This window comes from Psammomys obesus, unplaced genomic scaffold (genome assembly GCF_907164565.1).
Source record: "Psammomys obesus unplaced genomic scaffold, mPsaObe1.curated_primary_1811, whole genome shotgun sequence".
Classification (NCBI taxonomy): Eukaryota; Metazoa; Chordata; class Mammalia; order Rodentia; family Muridae; genus Psammomys; species Psammomys obesus.
In genome coordinates, this window is record NW_026596057.1 from 29,960,666 (window position 1) to 29,982,075 (window position 21,410).

At 36.9% G+C, this 21,410-nt stretch overlaps 1 protein-coding gene across 2 annotated transcripts in view; it reads left to right on the top strand.

Moving 5' to 3' along the window:
• Positions 1-21,410, top strand: part of LOC129689457 (complement factor H-like) — a 109,459-nt gene that overhangs the window by 37,844 nt on the left and 50,205 nt on the right. The window contains exons 8-11 of one of the 2 annotated variants that reach the window (XM_055624681.1): positions 3,248-3,442; positions 3,818-3,994; positions 17,233-17,415; positions 18,563-18,739. In XM_055624681.1, coding sequence (XP_055480656.1) covers positions 3,248-3,442; positions 3,818-3,994; positions 17,233-17,415; positions 18,563-18,739 — 732 coding nt within the window. The remainder of the gene's footprint in view (positions 1-3,247; positions 3,443-3,817; positions 3,995-17,232; positions 17,416-18,562; positions 18,740-21,410) is intronic. The other variant, XM_055624682.1, reaches the window with a different exon arrangement.

Sequence of the window (21,410 nt, forward strand, 5' to 3'; positions counted from 1 at the left end):
CTGGAGGTAGATTAATAACCAATTAATATCCATAGTGATTTCCAAAGTGGTTGTACAAGTTTGTGCTCCTACCAGCAATGAAGTAGTCTCACATGTGTTTTTTATCTTAGGCATTTTGACAGCTGTAAGATGGAATCTCACCGTCATTTTGACTTGCATTTACCTGATGGCTAAGGATGCTAAACATTTCTTCAGTTGCTCCTTGGCCAATTGAGATTCCTCTGTTGAAAATTCTTTGTTTATATCTGTACCCTCCTTTTTAAATGGATTTTTTTTTTTTTGCTTTGGTGATGTCTAGGTTCTTGAATGTTTTTTCTTTTTCTTTGTGTGTGTGTGTGTGTGTGTGTGTGTGTGTGTGTGTGTGTGTGTGTGTACTATAATACTCAGCCCTCTGTCCGATTGAGTGAAAAATCTGAGTTGGTGAAAATCTTTTTCCATTCTACAGGCTGCCATTTTGCCCTTTTGATGGTATCCTTTGCCTAACAGAAGCTTTTCAATTTCATGAGGTCTCATTTATTAATTCTTATCTTAGTGCCTTTAGTGTAGGTGTTCTCTTCAGGAAGTTGTCTTCTGTGCAATGCATTCATGGCTATTTCCCACTTTCTCTTCTATCAGGTTCAGTGTATCTGGTTTTATGTTGCGGTCTTTGATCCACTTGGACTTGAGTTTTGTGCAGGGTAGTAGATATAGATCTATTTACAATCTTCTGCATGATTACATTCATTTAGATCAGCAACATTTATTGAAGATGCTTTTTTTTCCTATTGTATAATTTAGGATTGTTTGTCAAAAACCAGATGTCCATAGTGTGTGGATTATATCTGGGTCTTCAATTTGGTTTCATTGATAAATCTGTTTGTTTTTATTCTAGACATCATGTTGTTTTTTATTACTGTTGCTCTGTAATACAGCTTGAAATCAAGGATGATGACACCTCTGGAAGTTCTTTTATTGTTCAGGATTATTTTAGTTATCCTGGGTTTTTTATTTTTGCATATGATGTTGACTATTGTTCCTTCAAGATCTGTAAAGCATTGTGTTGAGATTTTGTTGGGAATTACATTGAATCTGTAGATGGATGTTGGTAAGATGGCAATTTTTACTATGTTAATTCCACTGATCTATGAGCACTGGAGTTCTTTACATCTTCCAATATCTTCTTTAATTTCCTTCTTTAAAGACCTGAAGTTCTTGTCATATACATATTTCACTTGCTTAGCGAGAGTTACACCAAGATGTTTCATGTTATTTGTGACTATTGTGAAGGGTGTTGTTTCTCTGATTTCTTTCCCAGCTAATTTATCATTTGTATATAGGAGGGCCACTAATTTTCCTTTAGTAAATCTTGAATTCAGCTACTTCTCTGAAACTGTTTACCAGCTGTTGGAGTTCCCTGGTAGAATTTTGTCTATTACTTATGCATACTATCATATCATCTTCAAATAGTGATACTTTAATTTCTTCCTTCCCAGTTTGTATCACCTTAATTTTCTTTAGTTGTCTTATTTCTTCAGCTACAATTTCAAGTACTTTATTTGAAATTCAGTAGAATTCTGAGCCAAAGCCATCTGGCCCTTGGATCTTTTGGGTTGGGAGAACTTTAATGACTGCTTCTATCTTTGGGGGGGAGGTGTTATAGGTTTATTCAATGTTTACCTGATCTCAACTTAACTTTAAATAAGTGCTATCAATAAAATTGTCCATCCGTTTCAGCTTTTCCAATTTTGTGGCATGCAGTTTTTTGAAGTCTGACCTAATGATATTTTGGATTTCCTTGGTGTCTCTGTTGTTATGTGCCAATTTTTCTTTCTGATTTTGTTAATGTGGATATTCTCTAGGCCTTAAAGTTAATTTGGCTAAGGTTTTTGTCTAGCTTGGTGATTTTCTCAAAGAACCAACTCTTTGTTTTGTTGATTCATTGCATTATTCACTTTGTTCCTATTTTACTGATTTCAGACCTGAGTTTATTTCCTCCTGGCTGCTCCTCTTAGGTGTGTTTGCTTCTTTTCATTTCTAGAGCTTTCAGACTTGCTGTTAAGTCACAGTTATGAGATCTCTCCAATTTCTTTATGAAGGCATTCAGTGTTATGAACTTACCTGTTAGCACTGCTTTTGTTGTGTCCCATACATTTGGGTATGTTGTGTTTTTATTTTCATTGAAATGTAGGAACTTTTTGATTTCTTAATTCTTTCCTTGACCCAGTGGTTAATCAATAGAGAGTTGTTCAGTTTCCAGCAGCTTGTAAACTTACTGTTGCTTCAACAACAGTGGTCTGATAAGATGTTGAGGGTTATGTTAGGTTGAGAAGAATTTCAATTTATTAAGCATATAACAAAAGTGTGGATATTCTTGAAAACTTTCTCTCATTAAAAACAAAACAAAACAAACAAACAAACAAACAAACAAAAACCTAAAGCTAGTCATGGTGCACACGCCTGTAATCCCAGCACTTGGGGAGGCAGAGGCAGGCTGATTTCTATTAGTTCAAAGCCAACCCAGTCTACAAAGCTAGTCCAGGACAGGCAAGGCTACACAGAGAAAGCCTGTCTCAACAAAACAACAACAACAATAAGAACAAACAAACAAAAACTACAAAACAACAAAGCTAACAAACAAAAAACCAAAGCTAAAATGAAAGAGGAAGCTTAAGGAAATTTGTTTTTATGCATATTTGTTGAAATACTTGTAACATAATGCATGAGGCTTATTGAAGTAGAATCATACTCCATAGAATAAGTAATATTCTTCTTATAGTAAAGCACTAATATAAAGAATAACTAATCATAAATAATTAAATATAAGAACATGAAAAGAATAAAATTAATCATGGTTTACATATAAACTTAATACAATGAACAATATAGTATTTCAATACAAATGTCTAAGACTAGCTCCATTTCATTCCTTAGTAACATTATATTTTAGTTCCAGTTAAAATGATAAAATTATGAAATTATAATTAAGCAGTTATATTGCCTATTAACATATTAATACTATCATATTTAGATATTAACAAGTATTTCTAATCCAGTTCATATATATTATATATGATATATATACAATCAGATATAACTTGATTTCTTGTGAAAAGACATCCTCACATACCTCAGTTGTCTTTTTTTTGTTTCTTTGTTCTACATACCTTCTGTATTGTCATGTAGTTATTTGAATTAATAGAAAGTAATTCGCTAATCAAGTTGTGATTGTCTTGATGTAAGAGTTTTGCTGTTTGTTTTTTATTGCAAGTGAAACCTTGTGATTTTCCACAATTCAAACATGGACGCCTACATTATGAAGACTACTACAGGCCCTACTTTCCAGTACCTATAGGCAAGGAGTACGCCTATTCCTGTGACAGCGGGTTTGTGCCGACTTCAAGGTCATCTTGGGACTACCTTCGTTGCACAGCACAAGGGTGGGAGCCTGCAGTGCCATGTGTCAGTAAGTCAATGTCTTTACGTTAAATTATGCTTAATTCTTCGAAAGAGTGGAAACAGTAGAGCCCATGTATAATTACAGCCAAGTTTCTCACGAAAAAAAAAATAAGACCAACAGAAGAATTTGTGAGCAAGAAGTCTAGTTTCTGTCCTTTGTGAGGAGCTCTTCATGAAATGCACAAAAACAAGAGGGACTATGAGAATACCTTTATCACTTGAATATTTTATTAATAAAAACATAAATGCTACACTTTTAAACATTTGATAATAGTTTTGTTTCTTAAAGTCATGCATGTTCATTAAACATTTGTAAAGATAGAATTTAACTTTATTTTCTAACAAAAGAAAGTTTTTTAATTTATCATTTTTATAATTTTAGGGCAATGTGTTTTTCGTTATGTGGAGAATGGGAAATCTTCATACTGGGAAAGAAACTATGTACAGGGTCAGTCTACCAAAGTCCAGTGTTACACTGACTACACTCTTCCAAATGGACAAGACACAATTACATGTACAGAGAATGGCTGGTCCCCTCCACCCAAGTGCATCCGTGTCAGTAAGTAACCTGCTCTGAGAGCATAAGAGGCTCATGGCTCTCCATCCCATTCATATTAACCGGGACAAAATGCTGCATTGTTTCAAGTGTGTGTATGTGAACATAAAGAATTCTTGATAAGTAGCAAAGTAAATATACCTAGTAGCAAAGTAAATATACCTAGTAGCCATTAGGCCCTAATACAACAAAGGCTGAGTAAACTTTCATTTAATTTGTAACACTATCCTACTTTGACATCATCTTGTCATTTGACTCAAAACAGTTATAAAATTGTACTTTAAAATTAAACAAATAGGACAATAGCTACATTCATCTATTCAAGAAATAACTTGACAGTTACTGCTAGTTATCTCGGAATTCTCTGTAATTTGTAACTGGGAAGGAAATTCTCAAACAGTGTACATGGTCTAGGTTTTATATTTTTTCCAATCTCTGTACCAATATATGCTTGTAATGATGATTTCTTTTTGTTCTATATCCTTCCAAATGATTCAGTAATGTTACACTTTATTATTAAGTATAAATTATTATTAAAATAAATGTCTATAAAATGTTACATCATAGTGTTGATATATATTCCTTTTATTATCATGCGGGTTTTTAAAATATAATAACAAGTCAATTGTACTTAATCATTTCTCAAATGCTGTCTTTTTCTAATTCATAATTTATGAATTGTTTTGCTGGAAAGCAAGAATTTTTTAATTAACTAATTTATTTATTCACTTTGCATCCTGATCATAGGCTTTCCCTCCCCTCTTAGCTCTCACTTCCTCCTATCTCCTCCTCCCTTACTCCTCAGACAAAGGGAGCATCTCCCCTACCAACTTAGGCCAGCACATCAAGTTGCATCAGGACTTAGCTCATTTTCTTCCTCTGTGGCCTGGTGAGGCAGCCTGCCAAGGAGAACTAATTGAGAAGCAGGCAGCAGAGTCCAAGTCAGAGACAGTCCCCTTCCCCCTTTCTAGGAGATGCATATGTTGGCAAGCTATCCATTGTCAGTGTATGTGTAAAAGTAAGATTTTTAAAAATCAATCTTTTGGTTATACATATCACAGATGTTTTCTTTGTTGACTTCAGATTTCAAACTTCTTCTATATAGACTTGATTGACATCTTGAATTTTCAGAACAATTTTTAATTAATCACATAATGTTGAGTCTTCCTTTTTATAAATGTGATATTTATTAAAAAATATAATCTGTTTTTGAATGCTTGTCAATTGCCTTTTGTTATAACATTTTCCATATCCAGACTTTTTTATTTTATTATTATTATTATTTATTACAATTTATTCACTTTGTATCCCAGATATAGGCCCCTCCCTCACCTTCTCCCAGTTCCACCCTCCTTCCCTCTTCTGCCCCACCATGCCCTTCCACTAGTCCACTGATAAAGGAAGTCCCTTTCTCCTACTATCTGACCCTAGCCTATCAGGTCTTATCAGGATCCCTGGATCCTCTTTCTCTGTGGCCTAGTTAGGCCACCTTGCCAAGGGAGAGTTGATCAAAGAGCTGGCCACTGAGTCCATGTCAGAGAATACCCCTGCTCTCCTTACCAGGGAACCCACATGAAAACTGAGCTGTCCATGGGCTATATCTGAACAGGAATTCTAGGTCCTCTCCATGCATAGTCATTGGTTGATTCATCAGTCTCTGCAGGAACCCCTGAGGCCAGAATTTTTTTTTTTCTCTGTTGGTCTCCTTATGGAGCTCCTGTACCTCCAGGTCTTTCCATCTCCATCTTTTTCCTTAAGATTCCCTTCACTCTGCCCGAAGTTTGGCTATGAGTCTCAGCATCTGCTTCGATATCCTGCTAGGTAAAGTCTTTCAGAGGCCCCCAGTGGAATGTCCTTGTTCTGTTCCTTGTCTTCCCCTGCTTCCAATATCTATCTTGTTTGTCCTTCTGAATGAGGATTAAGCCTGTTCTCTAGGGACCTCCTTGTTGTTTAGCTTCTTTAGGAGTATAGATTTTAGTATGTTTGTCTTATATTATATAGCTAATATCTACTTATAAATGAATATATATTACATGTGTCTTTCAGCTTCTGAGTTTCCTCACTCAGGATGATCTTTTCTACTTCCATCCATTTTCCTGAAAATTTCCTGATTTCCTTGTTTTTAATTGCTGAGTAGCATTCCATTGTGTAAATGTACTACAATATCTGTATCCATTCTTCAATAGAGGGACATGTAGGTTGTTTCCAGATTCTAGCTATTTTGAATAAAGCTGCTATGAACATAGTTGAGCAAATGTCCTTGTTGTATGGTTGAGCATCCAATCTGTTTGATATTTTGTATGCTTCTTATATCTTTATGAGCATCTGCTTCTTTCGGTTAAGAAAATTTTCTTCTATGATGTTGAAAATATTTTTCTGGGATTTTGAGCCAAGATTCTCCTAAGTCTATTCCTATCCTTCTTAGGTTTTGTGCTTTCATACAACCCATGATTTCCTGGATTTTTTTATGTCAGAAGATTTTCAGATTTTACATTTTGTCTGATGGATCTGTTTCTTCTATTGTGTCTTCAAAACCTGAGATTCTTTCTTCCATATCTTATATTCTGTTGGTGATGCTTGCATATGTAGTTCTTGTTCACTTACCTACATTTTCCATTTCCAGAATTTCATCAGTTTGTGTTTTCTTTATTACTTCTATTTCCATTTTTAGATCTCATACAGTTTCATTTTTTATTAAACTATTTGTGCTTCAGGGTCTTTTCTGAGACTGACATTCAACCAAGGACCCTGTATGGATATAACCTAGAACCTCTGCTCAGATGTAGCCTGTGGTAGCTCAGTAACCAATTGGTTTCCCATAGTGAGGGGAACAAGGACTATTTCTAACAGGAACTCAATGACTGGCTCTTTGGCCTCCCCACCCCCAAGGGAGGAGCAGTCCTGTTAGGCCACAGAGGAAGGCTTTGCAGCCAGTCCTGAAGATACCTGATAAAACAGGATCAGATGAATGGGGAGGAGGTCCCCCCCCCATCAGTGGACTTGGAAAGGGGCACGGTGGAGATGAGGGAGGGAGGGAGGGACTGGGAGGGAATGAGGGATCGGGACACGGCTAGGATACAGAGTTAATAAAATGTAACTGATAAAAAAATAAAATTCAAAAAAAAAGATTAAAAAAAAACCCATTTGTGCTTTTCTTCTTGTTCCTTGGCATGCTTTAAGAAAATTGTGTGGTGAACTCTCACATGCTGCGAAACAAGCTTCCTTGATGAGGGGTGAAACCAGCACATATCTGTGTACATTGGAATAAGTACCTACACTGCCATTAGAAAGTGCACCATTTTAGCCAAACAGTAATAATCGTTTCTTCTCTAGGTAGTTGCCTCGGTTTACAATAACATTTTGTGATGGCATGTCAGTCCTCAGGGATGAAGTACCCTTTGATATGTTCATTTGACATCATGTCTTCTCTGAAAAGGTTCCTCAAAGCTTTCCCCAGTTTATTTTGGTTGTTTCTACTGTTTGTGCTGAATTTTGAGACTACTTGGTATATTGTGGTTATTAGCCTTCTGTAGGGGAGTACTCTCTGTATGTTTTTCCTCATGTGTACATCTCTACTTCTACTGTATTGGTGTTCTAAAAGCAAATGTGTACTTGTTACCTTTCTCATTTTTATTACTTCTCTGAGAATTTTACACAACATATTTTGACCATATTAACCTCCTTCCCCCAGCTCCTTCCACATCTGCCTCCATCCCCACACATCCAACCTTTGTGTTCTTTAAAAAGAAAAATCAAGTTCAATTTGTATGTCCCATCCACCCCAGGTGAATATCTTTCCGGTGAGGCATTGTCAACCTGTGACAGCATGCACAAGGTCTGCAGACAAAATTCAAGTGCCAGGAAAGATAATTAGAAGCTCTCACTCCTAGTCTCAACTTGCACTATTAGCAAATGATATTAAGAGTTTCTTTTTATGCTATTCAATACATCAAAATTTTTTCATTTATTTGTTCTTTTTTCTGTCATCTAAAATGTCCTTGCCTAGGCCAAAAGATGATCTTATAGAAGTTTATATTTTACATTTAGGTATATGATCACTTTTGTGTTAACTCTAATGTGTGTGAGAAATAAATTTAAGCTTATCGTTTTGCATTTAGATGCCTAACTGTTGTTCTATTTAATGAAGGATCAACTTCCACTATGAAATTGATATTAGTTCTTGCTAAGTATGTACTTGTCCTGTGTGTGCCCGATTTTTGACTCCCAGTTCTCTTCCTTTACTTTGTGATTTTTTTTAGTCACCAACATCAAAGCTTTCTTTAATGACTACCAAATTATATAACACTTAATATCTTTTAATATTATATTTAAATTTATATCTTTCTGAACAATTAAATTTAAAATATTAAAATATGAAATGAAATTCTATGTAATAGAAACCTTTGTTGGAGAACTGTGATATTTCTATTAATCAACACATATAATATTTACATTAGTTTTAAAATATCTAGATTCTTGAACATTTTGAAAAAAAATGTCTTCCTGTTGTGGTCCCTTGCCATGTGACTTTTAGAACAAGCTTGCTCGTGTGTGTAAAATACTTTTCTGGAATCAACTTCAAGAAAATCAATATAGTATGCTTAAGATTTTCTACCAGTGAGTATGATGCACTTTTAGTTTCTTATAGCACTGTTCTGTTATATCTAGAATCTTCAGTAGATGTATAGCTAGTACATGTTTTTCACATTAAAGCAATTCTATTCACATTGCTTTATTTATTTGTATGTTTGCTTGCTTGCTTGCTTATTGGTTTCTCTGTGTAGCTTTGGCTGTCCTGGACTAACATTGTAGACCAGGGTGGACCCAAACTCACAGAGATCTGCCTGCCTCGGCCTCCCCTACTGCTAAGATTACAAGTATGCACCATCGGGCCCAGATCATATTTTTTAATAATTTTTATTTTTTTATTAATCACATGTTGTTTACTTTGTATCCCAGCTGTAGCCCCTTCCCTCATTCCCTCCTAATCCCACCCTCACTCCCTCATCTCCTCCCTGCCCCTTTCCAATTCCACTGTTAGGAGAGGTCCTCCTCCCCTTCCATCTGACCCTAGTTTACAAGGTCTCTTCAGAACTGGCAATGTCCTCTGTGGACTAGCAAGGCTGTTCTTCCCTCAGAGGAGGGGTGGAAGTCAAAGATCCAGCCACTGAGTTCATGTCAGAAATAGTCCCTGTTACCCTTACTAGGGTACCCATTTGGATACTGAGCTACCATGGGCTCCAAATGAGCAGGGGTTCTAGGTTATAACCATACATGGTACTTGGTTAGAGAAACAGTCTCAGAAAAGACCCTGTGCCCTTATATATTTGGTCCTTGTGGAGCTTCTGTCCTCTCCAGGTCATACTAACTCCCCCTTCTTTCATATGATTCCCTACATTCTGCTGAAGGTTTGGTTATGAGTCTCAGCATCTGCTTTGAAAAACTGCTAGGTAGAATCTTTCAGAGGTCCTCTGTGGTAGGCTCCTGCCCTGTTACTTGTTTTCTCCTACTTCCAATGTCCATCCATTTGTCTTTCTAAGTGAGGATTGATCATCTTACCCCAGGTCCTCTTTCTTGTTTAGCTTCGTTAGCTGTATAGATTTTAGTATGTTTATCCTATCTTATAGGTCTAGAACCCACTTATAAGTGAGTATATACCATGTGCATCTTTCTGCTCCTGGGATACCTCTCAGGATTATCTTTTCTAGATCCTACCATTTGCCTGAAAATTTCATGATTTCCTTGTTTTTTTATCACTGAGTAGTATTCTATTGTATAAATGTACCACAATTTCTGAATCCATTCCTCTGTTGAGTGACATCTGGGTTGTTTCCAGGTTCTGGCTATTACAAATAAAGCTGCTACAAACATGGTTGAGAAAATGGCCTTGTTATGTACTTGAACATCTTTTGGATATATGCCTAGGAGTGGTATAACTGGATCTTGAGAAGCGCTATTCCTAGTTGTCTGAGAAAGCACCAGATTGATTTCCAAAGTGGTTGTACAAGTTTACATTCCCACCAGCAGTGGAGGAGGGTTCCCCTTTCTCCACAACCTCTCCAGCATGTGTTGTCACTTGAGTTTTTGATCTTAGCCATGTTGATGGGTGTAAGGTGAAATCTCAGGGTCATTTTGATTTGCATCTCTCTGATGGCTAAGGAGATTGAGCATCTCTTTAAATATTTCTCTGCCATTCTATATTCCTCAACAGAAAATTCTCTGTTTAGCTCTGTTCCCCATTTTTTAAATTGGATTGCCTGATTTATTGCTTTTTAACTTCTTTAGTTCTTTATATATCCTGGATACTGGCCCTCTGGCAGCTAGAGGGTTGGGGAAGATTCTTTCCCAGTTTTGTTCTGACAACAGTGTCTTTTGCTTTACAGAAGCTTTTCAGTATCATGAGGTCCCATTTATTGATTATTGTTCTTAGAGCCTGTGCTGTTGGTGTTCTGTTCAGGAAGTTGTCTCCTGTACCAATGAGTTCTAGGGTCTTCCCCACTTTTTCTTCTAACCAATTTAATGTGTCTGGTTTTATGTTGATCTTTGATCCACTTGGACTTTAGTTTTGTGCAGGGTGATAAATAAGGATCTATTTGCATTTTGCTGCATGTAGACGTCCAGTTGGACCAGGACCATTTGATGAACATGCTCTCTTTTTTTCTACTGAATGGTTTTGGCTTCTTTGTAAAAAATAAAGTATTCATAGGTGTATGGGTTTATTTCTAGGTCTTCTCTTCGGTTCCATTGATCCTCCTTTCTGTTTCTATGCAAATACCATGCAGTTTTTATTTATATTACTCTGTAGTACAGCTTGAGGTCAGCGATGGAGATACCTCTAGGTGATCTGTTGTTGTACAGGATCATTTTGGAAATTCTGGATTTTTTGTTTCTCCATAGAAAGGTGAGAATTTTTCTTTCAAGGTCTGTAAAGAATTGTGTTGGTATTTTGATGGGAATTGCATTGAATCTGTAGATTGCTTTTGGTGGAATGGCTATTTTCACAATGTTAATCTTACCAATCCATGAGCATGGGAGATCTTTCCATCTTCTGATATCTTCTTCAATTTCTTTCTTCAGAGACTTGAAGTTTTTTTTCAAACAGGTCTTTCACTTACTTGGTTAGAGTTACCCCAAGGTACTTTATGTGATTAGTGGCTATTGTGAAGGGTGTTGTTTCCCTGATTTCTTTCTTGGCCCTTTTGTCTTTGGTATACAGGAGGGCTTCTGATTTTTTTTAATTAATTTTGTATTCAGCCATTCTGCTGAAGGTGTTTATCAGCTGGAAGAGTTCTCTGGTTGAATTTTGGGGGTCGTTCATGTATACTATCATATCATCTGCAAATACTGACACTTTGACCTCTTCCTTTCCGATTTGTATCCCCTTGATCTCCTTTAGTTGTCTTATTGCTCTGGCTAGGACTTCAAGTACTATGTTGAAGAGGTAGGGAGAGAGTGGGTAGCCTTGTCTTGTCCCTGATTTCAGTGGGATTGATTTAAGTTTCTCTCCATTGAGTTTGATGTTGGCTATAGGCTTGCTGTATATTACCTTTACTATGCTTAGGTATGTGCCTTGTATCCTTGATCTCTCCAAGACTTTAAACATGAATGGGTGTTGGACTTTGTCAAATGCTTTTTTGCCATATAAGTAGATGATCGTGTGGTTTTTCGCCTTCAGTTTGTTTATATGATGGATTACCTTGATGGATTTCCATATATTGAACCACCCTTATAGGCCTTGGATGAAGCCTACTTGGTCATGGTGGATGATATCTTTTATGTGTATTTGGATTCTGTTTGCAAGAATTTTTTGAGTATTTTTGCATCACTGTTCATAAGAGAGATAAATCTGAAGTTCTCTTTTTTTTTTTTGCCAGGTCTTTGTGTGGTTTAGGTATCAAGGTGACTGTGGCTTCATAGAATGAGTTTTGTAATGTTCCTTCTGTTTCTATTATATGGAAGAGTTTTAAGAGAATTGGGGTTAGCACTTCTCTGTAGGTCTGATAGAATTCTGCACTGAATCCATCTGGCCCAGGACTTTTTTTGGAAGGAAGACTGTTGATGACTGCTTCAATTTCTTGGGGGATATATGGATATTCAATGTGTGTCTAGGCTTTTTGCTATTTCTATAGTTGTCAAGGTCCAGCTCTAGTCCATGGTGGTCAGATAGAATATAGGGGATTATTTCAATCTTCCTGTATCTGTTGAGGCTTGCTTTGTGACCAACTATATGGTCTATTTTGAAGAAGGTTTCATGAGGTGCTGAAAAGAAGGTGTACACTTTTGAGTTTGGCTGAAAAGTTCTCTAGACATCTATTAAGTCCATTTGAATTAGGGTGTCTGTAAGTGCCTTTATTTCCCTATTTGTCTTCTGTCTAGATGATCTGTCCCTTGGTGAGAGTGGGTGTTGAAGTCTCCCACTATTAAGGTGTTGGGATCTATGTGTGATTTAAGCTTTAATAATGTTTCCTTTATGAATGTAGGTGCTCTTGTATTTGGGGCATAGATGTTCAGAATTAGGATGTGTTCTTGATGGATTTTTCCTTTGATGAGAATGTAGTGCCCTTCCTCATCTTTTTTGATTAATTTTGTTTGAAAGTCTATTTTATTAGATATAAGGATAGCTACCCCAGCTTGTTTTCTGGGTCCATTTGCTTGAAAAACATTTTTCCAGCCCTTTACTCTGAGGTAATGTTTATCTTTGTTGTAGAGGTGCATTTCTTGGATGCAGCAGAATGTTGGATCCTGTTTCCTCAACCATTCTGTTAGTCTGTATCTTTTTATTGGAGAATTGAGTCTATTGATGTTGATACATAATAGTGACCAATGAATGTTATTTCCTTTTATTGTGGAGTTGGTGGTCTTATTGTGATTCAGTGCTTGTTTTCTTTTAATTTTTTTAACGAAATTATCTGTATCCTATGTTTTCTTGGGTATAGTTGTTTTCATTGGATTGGAGTTTTCTTTCAAGTATCTTCTGTAGGGCTGGTTTGCTATGTAGATATTGCTTAAATTTTGTTTTGTCATGGAATGTTTTGTTTTCTCCACCTATGTTGATTGAAAGCTTTGTTGGGTATAGTAGTCTAGGTTGCCATCTGTGGTCCTTTCAAGTGTGCATGACATCTGCCCAGGCCCTTCTGGCTTTCATAGTTTCTGATGAGAAGTCTGGTGTTATTCTGATAGATCTACCTTTATATGTTACTTGGCCTTTTTCCCTTGCTGCTTTTGACATCTTTTCTTTTTTCTGTAGATTTAGTGTTTTGACTACAATATGATGTGATGTGTTTCTTTTCTGGTCTAATCTATTTTGTGTTCTGTAGGCCTCTTGTATGTTTATGGACATCTCTTTCTTTAGGTTGGGAAATTTTTCCTCTATGATTTTCTTGAAGATATTTTCTGGACCTTGGAGCCTGGAATCTTCTTTTTCATCAATTCCTATTATTCTTAGATTTAGCCTTTCCATGTGTCTTTGATTTCTTGGATGTTTTGTGATTGGAACTTTTTCGATTTTACTTTTTCTTTGAGAGAAATATCGATTTCTGCAAGTGTATCTTCAGCACCAGAGATTCTCTTTTCCATCTCTTGTATTCTGTTGGTGATGCTTACCTTTGTGGTTCCTGACCTTTTCTCCAAGTTCCCCAGCTCCAAGGTTTTCTCAAGGTTTGTGTTTTCTTTATGTATTCTAATTCTGTTTTTATGCCTTGCACCATTTCCTTCATCTGTTTGAATGTGGTTCCTGTCTGTCTATGATGGTCTCTATTCTTTTGTTTGTTTCCTTTCTATATGCCACTAATTGCACCTCTACTTGTGCCTCTATTTGTTTGGCTATATTTGCCTGTGTTTCTTTGAGAGCTTTGTTCATTTCCTATTTATTTGTTTCCATCTGTGTGGCAATTTCTTTGAGAGAATTGTTTGTTTCCTCTTTATGTGCCTCTAATAACTGGAAAAGTCATTTTTCTGTGTTTCCGATGAATTGGAGTACCATTGATTTTGGGGGTTGCTGGTGAAGCCATGATTTCCTGATTTTTGTTGGATGTGTTCTTTTGCCGACCTCTAGCCATTTGCTTATCTGTAACCTTCACTGTTTGTTCCTGGATTCTGAAGTTCAGACTGATACCATCTTTCTCTGGTGTTTGGAGAATTCTTCAGGAAGATGAGACAGGTCCAGTTGTTTCAGCGTTTGCATTGGTGTTTCAGCTGTACCTGTGGGAGGAAAGTCCAAGGGCACAGAAGGACAAATTCTGGCAAGCATGTGCATGGAAGTGTGCTTTGAGGGACAGGGTGCTAGAGAATATAGAGACTTTCAGTATGAGGGAAGGGCACCTTGGAGGCACTAAAGGGGTTGCAGACGCTGAAGGTATTGCCAGCACTGATGATGATCACAGGCGCAAATTCCCTGAGTACCTCAGTGGCCTACTGGTATTCTTCTCTGACTGAGCTCCAAGAGTTATTTGCCTAAACTCCACTGGTAGATCCGCAGAGCAGGGGCTTCATTGTCCCAAGAAACTCTCTGTTTCCCACAGGGGATGAGTGGGTGGGAGGGGTCTGATGTCTGGCTGCTAGCTTAGAAGCATCCTGGATCTGGGGCTCTGTAGGCACTTGAGGGCACACTCACCCACTCAAAATGTAAAGCACAGGGGTTCTCCTGTTCTCTACTGGCCGGTTTGGACCTGCTGAGTCAAATGCGGCAGGTTGAGCTCAGTCAGCTTAGTGGTGTTGCAGCCATTAAACTAGGGAGTCCACCTGCAACTGCAGAACTGGAGTGTCCAGGTGCCTGCTGGGAAGTCCTGGGGAGCCACAACAGTGGTCCACAGACCTAGGTGGCCCGGCGCCTGCTGTATCTGGGTGGTTTTGCAGGTCTGCTGGACTTTGGTGGCTGTATAACCTGCTGTTTGCCACTGAGGTATTGGGTGGCTCGTACAGACATTGGCTGGGAGGCCCTGCGGAGTCGGTAAGGCTGCTTGCAGACCCAGAACCGGGAAGGATGGTACCATGGATCTGGGACTCGGCAGGTGGGTACAGCTGGCAGCTGCGGCTGAGGAGCTAGGAGCCCTGCCTCTGCTGTGGCAGTCCCCACGCAGTGAGTTCTGTGCTGAGTGTCACTGGTGCTGTGGGTTGGCTCCTCCGAGGAGAAGGAGGCCCGAAAAAGGGAAGTGCCACCCTGGCTTCCTAGAGAAGTCCACGGCTGTCCTGAAGCCAAATGTTCTTTGCTCCTGTGATATCCCCTCTCTTTCAGGAAGCCTCAACGTCGATTTTCTGGTTTCAGCTGCCCCTCTACTCACCAATTTCGGAGTTTCAGATCCGTTGCCTCTCTGAAACAGTGTGCTCTGGTCGCTGCCATCTTGAATCTCCCCTCATATTATTTTTTTAAGGAGTGGTATAGTCTATGGATTTTACTAACTCTGCAAATTTTCAACTTGTCAAATTAATTGAAATGAATGTCCATAAAATTCCACAATTGGTTTGTTTTAAAATAGGTTTAAAAAAAAGGTATGATAATGGTAAATTGTGCCATCTCTACTTTTTCCTCTAAGTCTGTTTTAAAGTTTATTTATTTAGGGATCTTTTATAGTGCCAAGGTGTAAAGGTAATTCTGTTTTGTGATTTCAAATGACATGACTGCTTTAACTTCAAAAACTACTCTATTTTTTTTCTGCTTTTTGCTAATGTCATACAAGAGTCTCGGGTAACTGATGTGAGTCACTGTTCCTTCTCAGTGTGGTCAGTGTGTAAGCCGAGTGCGTTCAGCTACTTCAATGCTCTTTGTTGTCATCCCACAAGTAATTTACCCATTGATACTTGACTGCAATCCGTGAAAATTACCAAATAAGTTATGGGGATTTTTTGTTGGGGGAATAAGAGGTTGCCACAAATATATTTTGTTCACCTCCTCCACAATCCGAATAAAGCTCGTTCAGCTAGTCTTGGGATTGGAACCTGTAGGACAGGAATACTAAGTTGATTAATTTGTTCTTTTTGAAATTGTATTATTGGTGTGGGAAGCTTTTTGGTACGAGTGTGTCCATAATATCAATATACTTCTGGGGTTTTTTTCCTAAAGGATTAGGGTGATCAAAGGAATCTTTTCTGTCTTCCAGTTTGAACTGTTGCTGTTCTGGGACCCTTTGATCTTACTATTTAGGGAAATTTACTTCTCATTATTTTGTTGTTATTGTTGTTTGTTTGTCTTGTTTTTTTTGTTTTTTTTTTTTGTGTGTGTGTGTGTGTGTGTGTTTGCATCAGAACAAAGTGTAGTGTGTGACAGTGTGCTGACATATGGCCAGAGAAGCTAGAGGCAAGCTCTGAGATATGCAGAGTTCTACTCTATATTGTCTCTCATCTCTGCTTTTTTATACCACAGGTCCAATGACTCCAATCCTTTTGAGAACAGTGATTTTTGTTGTTTAAATTCAGTAAGATACCTCACCACCAACCACCACCACCCCCTTTTTTTTTTTTTTTTTTTTTTGGTTTGGCTCTCAATTTGCTATTTTCTGGAAAATAAACCCCTACACAAAGGGACCTCATTAATCTCTTGCTACTCTGTAATTCCAGTCCAGTGTTCTTTGTTTTCCAATATGTGCCAATCGTAAATTTCAAATATCTATATCTATATTTATATTTATATCTATGTGAGTGTGTGTGTGTGTGTCCTCTTGGTTTGTGTCTGGCACTCTATTTTTACTTTCTTTTTGTTATAATTTTATTATATTACTGTACAAAAACCATAACCATTATTTTCTTGTTGTTTGGCTTCTACTTTAACATTTTCAACATTTGTGTTTGTGTAAATATTTATTCTCCAAGTTCACAAAGTGAAAATATTGATAGAATTTTATTCTTTATTCTTTTCCAGTTGCTTGATGATGTTCCTGTCTTTTCACTAAATAGTGAAATAAAACAAATATTATCCAGAGTTCTGACAATCTGTAGGAGTATATATTCATTTGGAAAAAAAAACATTTTTAGAAAAAAATATAAGTGTTTTAAATTCTACTTCATCAGAAAAAGTTTCCTAGAGGACTATGGTGGTATATCTTTAAATCTATGATGTTTTATTTGTTTGTCTCTGGATTTATTTTTTTTTTTATTGTTTTCTGGTTTTTTGCCTAGGAACATGAATGATTTTGATTATTTCAGGTCTTCATGTACAAATAACTAATAGCTTTTTTAATATCTTTTAACATTGTGAATCCTTAAGATACTGTGCATGCCCACCTCTCTTTAACTCTTCTCCTTTTTAGAGAAATGTTCAACATCAGATATAGAAATTGAGAATGGGTTTTTTTCTGAATCCCTTCTGACATATGCTCTAAACAGAAAAACAAGATATAGTTGTAAACAGGGATATGTAACAGCAAATGGAGAAACATCAGGATTCATTACTTGCCTTCAAGATGGGTGGTCAGCTCAACCGTCATGCATTAGTGAGTACTTCATCAGACTGTAGCCATTATACTGCTAATGCACAAAAGTTTTGTTTTACTCTCCTTCTTTGTGGCTAATGCTATTTCATTTGAAAAATGGGCATTAAACTCCAATAAAAATACACAATAATACTTGTTTTTCCTTTTGGACTCATTTTTGCCTTGTAGAATATGAGCCCATTTCCCTTTGCAATGCTTATTTGTCTTGCTTATGAAAATTTTTGCTCCTAGATATAAAGGTAAAAATCCTAATGAAGATATATGTTCATGTTTAAATTCCTGAATAGGTGATAACCTTAAGCTTTGTATTTGACACTGTGAGTAAAGGTCCATCTCAGAATGTCTTCCTCTTAGAAGATCTTCCCAAGTACTTTGATATTGGAAAGAAAAAAATATTTTCAGGTAGCAGAAAATTTTGGTGTTTTGAAAGTTTTCTTGTTTTAGGACCTATACTTAATGAAGGTTTTCTAAAAAGAATAATTAGGTCATCTTACCATATTTATCAGAAAGTTAGCTAATGGTGTTTTTCAAGAACTATTCAACATACCTTATATAATAAGGAAATTTAAGATATTCACTAATTGCTTACTAATCTTTTTCATGTATTGTGTTTTTACAGGATCTAGTTAAGAAAAAAATTAAAATTGCTCCCATGCAATATTCATTTATAGTAAATTATAATAAATAAGCATTTATTGGATTTTCTTATTTTGAAAGAGAAAACTCTTGAAAAAATACAATAAGCATGTCTGTTTTAAATTCAGCTAATCTCCTTTTCTATATTTTATAAGTTATTTGAACTACTAAATATGGGACATTAATTCACAAAATACTATTAAACTTCCCTAAAAATCATAACTACACTTGTCTATTTATATATAATATGTTATAAGTATAAGAAAAATTGAGCTGAGAAACTACTTCTAAATTAAAATTTTATAAAAGCTTAAGAAAGAAGATAAATGCTTTATAAAAGTATATCTTTCATTTTAATAATTGTTTCAGGAAAATGATTTATTGTTGGTCTTCTTAGGTTGTTTTTATACAGTATTTAATTTCTTATCATATAAAGACTTTTGTTCTCATGGGAATTAGTCATGTCCATTGACAAATTAGAAATAAAATCTTCTATTTCATTTTACATTAGAGTCTTGTGATATGCCTGTATTTGAGAATGCTTGGACTAAAAATAATAACACCTGGTTTAAACTTAATGACAAATTAGACTATGAATGCCATATTGGATATGAAAACAGACATAAGCATACCAAAGGCTCTATGACATGTACTTACGATGGATGGTCTGATATACCCTCATGTTATGGTGAGTACTATTTTCTCTGGAATTTTTTTTACAAAATAGAACTAAATATTTTGCCACTAAAAAATTGAATGTTTTATAATCTTTCTTCTGATTTAATGTAACCTAAGAAAAATGACTGTTTTGAAGGCTAAAGGTGATAATATTTGTTTTTATTATTTTCTTATATTCATTTATTTATGAACAAATATGTACATGTACATACATACATGTACATGTTTATGGAGACGTGCATGCCATATTACACATGTAGATGTGAGAGAACCTTGTGAGAGTCAGCTCTCTCTTTTCATTATCTGGGTTCCAGTGATTGAACACAAGTCTCCAGTCTTAGAGGCAAGAAATCTCATTGACTGAGCCATCTCACTGGCCTGAAAATCTGTTATTAAAGTAATACATTCATCAGGTTTAGATGGCACATGATTATGAGTTTAGCAATTAAGACCATGGAACAAGATATTTTAAGAACATTTTAGGCTACAAAATGAGTCCCTGCTTCCAAAAGCAAACAAGCAAAAAAAATATTAAATGAATTATTTTTTGTGTGGCCTGGCTATATCATGTATGTCTGGTTAGAGTATAATTGTCTTATTATCATAAATTCAAGTTCTTAATTTTTTTAGACTAGGTCTTCATTATCAAAATTATGATTTGGAGTATGAAAGGTATTTCAAGGTAATGAAAACTTGAACAGTGTGAGGGAAGATGATGAAGAACAATTAGAGTAGATCAAAGAGCCGGCAACCAAATTCATGCCAGTGACTGCCCCTGCTCCCCTTACTAAGGAACCCATATGAAGACTGAGCTGCCCATGGGCTACATCTGAATAGGGACAGGGTTTTTCTGTGTTGTCTTGGGTATCCTAGACACAGAGAAAGAGGATCCAGACAGTCTTGATGAGACCTGATAGGCTAGGGTCAGAAAGTAAGGGAGGAGGACCATCAGTGGAGAAGAGATTATAGAGGGTGTGCTACAGCTAGGATACAAAGTGAATAAATTGTAATAAATAATAATAATTATGATGATGAAATTAAAAGAAAAGGGCTAGTACCAGACAGTGAGAAATTTGATCTGCAGCATCAAAGGTCCATTCAAATGTAATTCATCAAAGATGTCTAAACATGGTACAACCTATAGTCTTAGCACTTGGGAAGCAGAAGTGTGAGGTTCTTGATTTCCAGACCAGTCTGGGATAGATAGGAATTGTGTTGCAGCTCTGAGGGGAAATGCTTCCACGGTGGAGGTGTTGAAGGTCTGAGGAGGAAGGTTTACCTGGTACAAGTGTGACAGCTCTGAAGGGAAAGGTATCTTGGTAGCAGGGAGCCAAGGGAAACTACAAAGTCACACTGCACAACAAACCTCACACAAGAGCTTTAGTGGGAAAAGTCTGCTCCTGAAAAAAACAAAAACAAGAACAAAACACGAGAAATTCAGCAGGAGGCAGACTTTATACAGAGTTTCTTGGTGCATTGGAGGACAGAGTTTCCAGTGTTACCTGGGACTGCTGGGATTGTTTGTTCTGATCTTGGATCAAAATCTTGGTGCAAATTTGAGCTCAGGGATTGGTGAGATTCTGTGGCCTAATCTTGGCGCAAGGTCAGTGGTTGGCAGGTTTGTGGCCAAATCTTGGGCTTTTTTTCCCCTGTAGGGTGGAGCTTGGTCACCTGCATCTCGAGAGGCTAGAGATAACAGTTATAGCAGTTTAAGGGTGGGGCTTGACCACCTGTATGCCTCCAGTAGCTTACAATAAGAGGGTGGCTGCCTCTGTAATGGTGAGATGCAGCAGAAAACCGAGGGGGAGCCATGTTTATATAGGGTTTTTGGAGTGGGGCAGGAGTTTTCCAGTTTGGAAACTTCCAGGGTGGAGATTGATGATATTTCAAGATAAACCCAGGGATTGGTGGGATTTTGAGCTCAGGGATTGGTGCAGTTTTATGCTCATTGATTAGTGTGTTTTCAGGTTAGGGATTGGTGGGTTTTCATGGGTTTCATGCCCAGAAGTGAGCTCAGACCTTTTATAAACAAACAAACAGACAGACAGACATAAACAAGTAGCCTCCAAATTAAAAAGAAATCAAACTAAATAAATGGTGATCAGAGGTAATTTCCCTCTGATTACAAGCAGTTCACCATTATGAAATCAGGGCTTTCTACAACGCAGAAATAAAAAAGAATGCAAGGGGAGGCATATTACTTCAGTGAGAAAACACTCAGTTAGCCCATGGCCTTAGGGTAAGTCCTAGCATTACAAATACAAAATGAAAAATAATATAAAATTATTTATATACGATTCCGTGGTGTGACAAATTTTTCTATAGAGACAATACCTAATCATCTACTAACCTCAGCTAAGGAGCCCTTGACAGACCAATAGATACAGATACCGCCAAAGTCCAACTTCATGGACCATGAGTTTTATTGGGGTTACTTTCAGGAATATGGATGAGGGGTCCTTGTAGGCCCAGAAATGACTCAAGGATAGCTGCATCAGCAAAGCCCATTCAGCATGGCTGACAGCTGAGAAAAGCTAAGAAGTATATTACACAGCTTGCAGGCAGCACAACAGGTTCTTGCTTCTTCCAGGAAAAGCTGGTATGATCGATCTTTCTTCTTCTTCTTCTTCTTCTTCTTCTTCTTCTTCTTCTTCTTCTTCTTCTTCTTCTTCTTCTTCTTC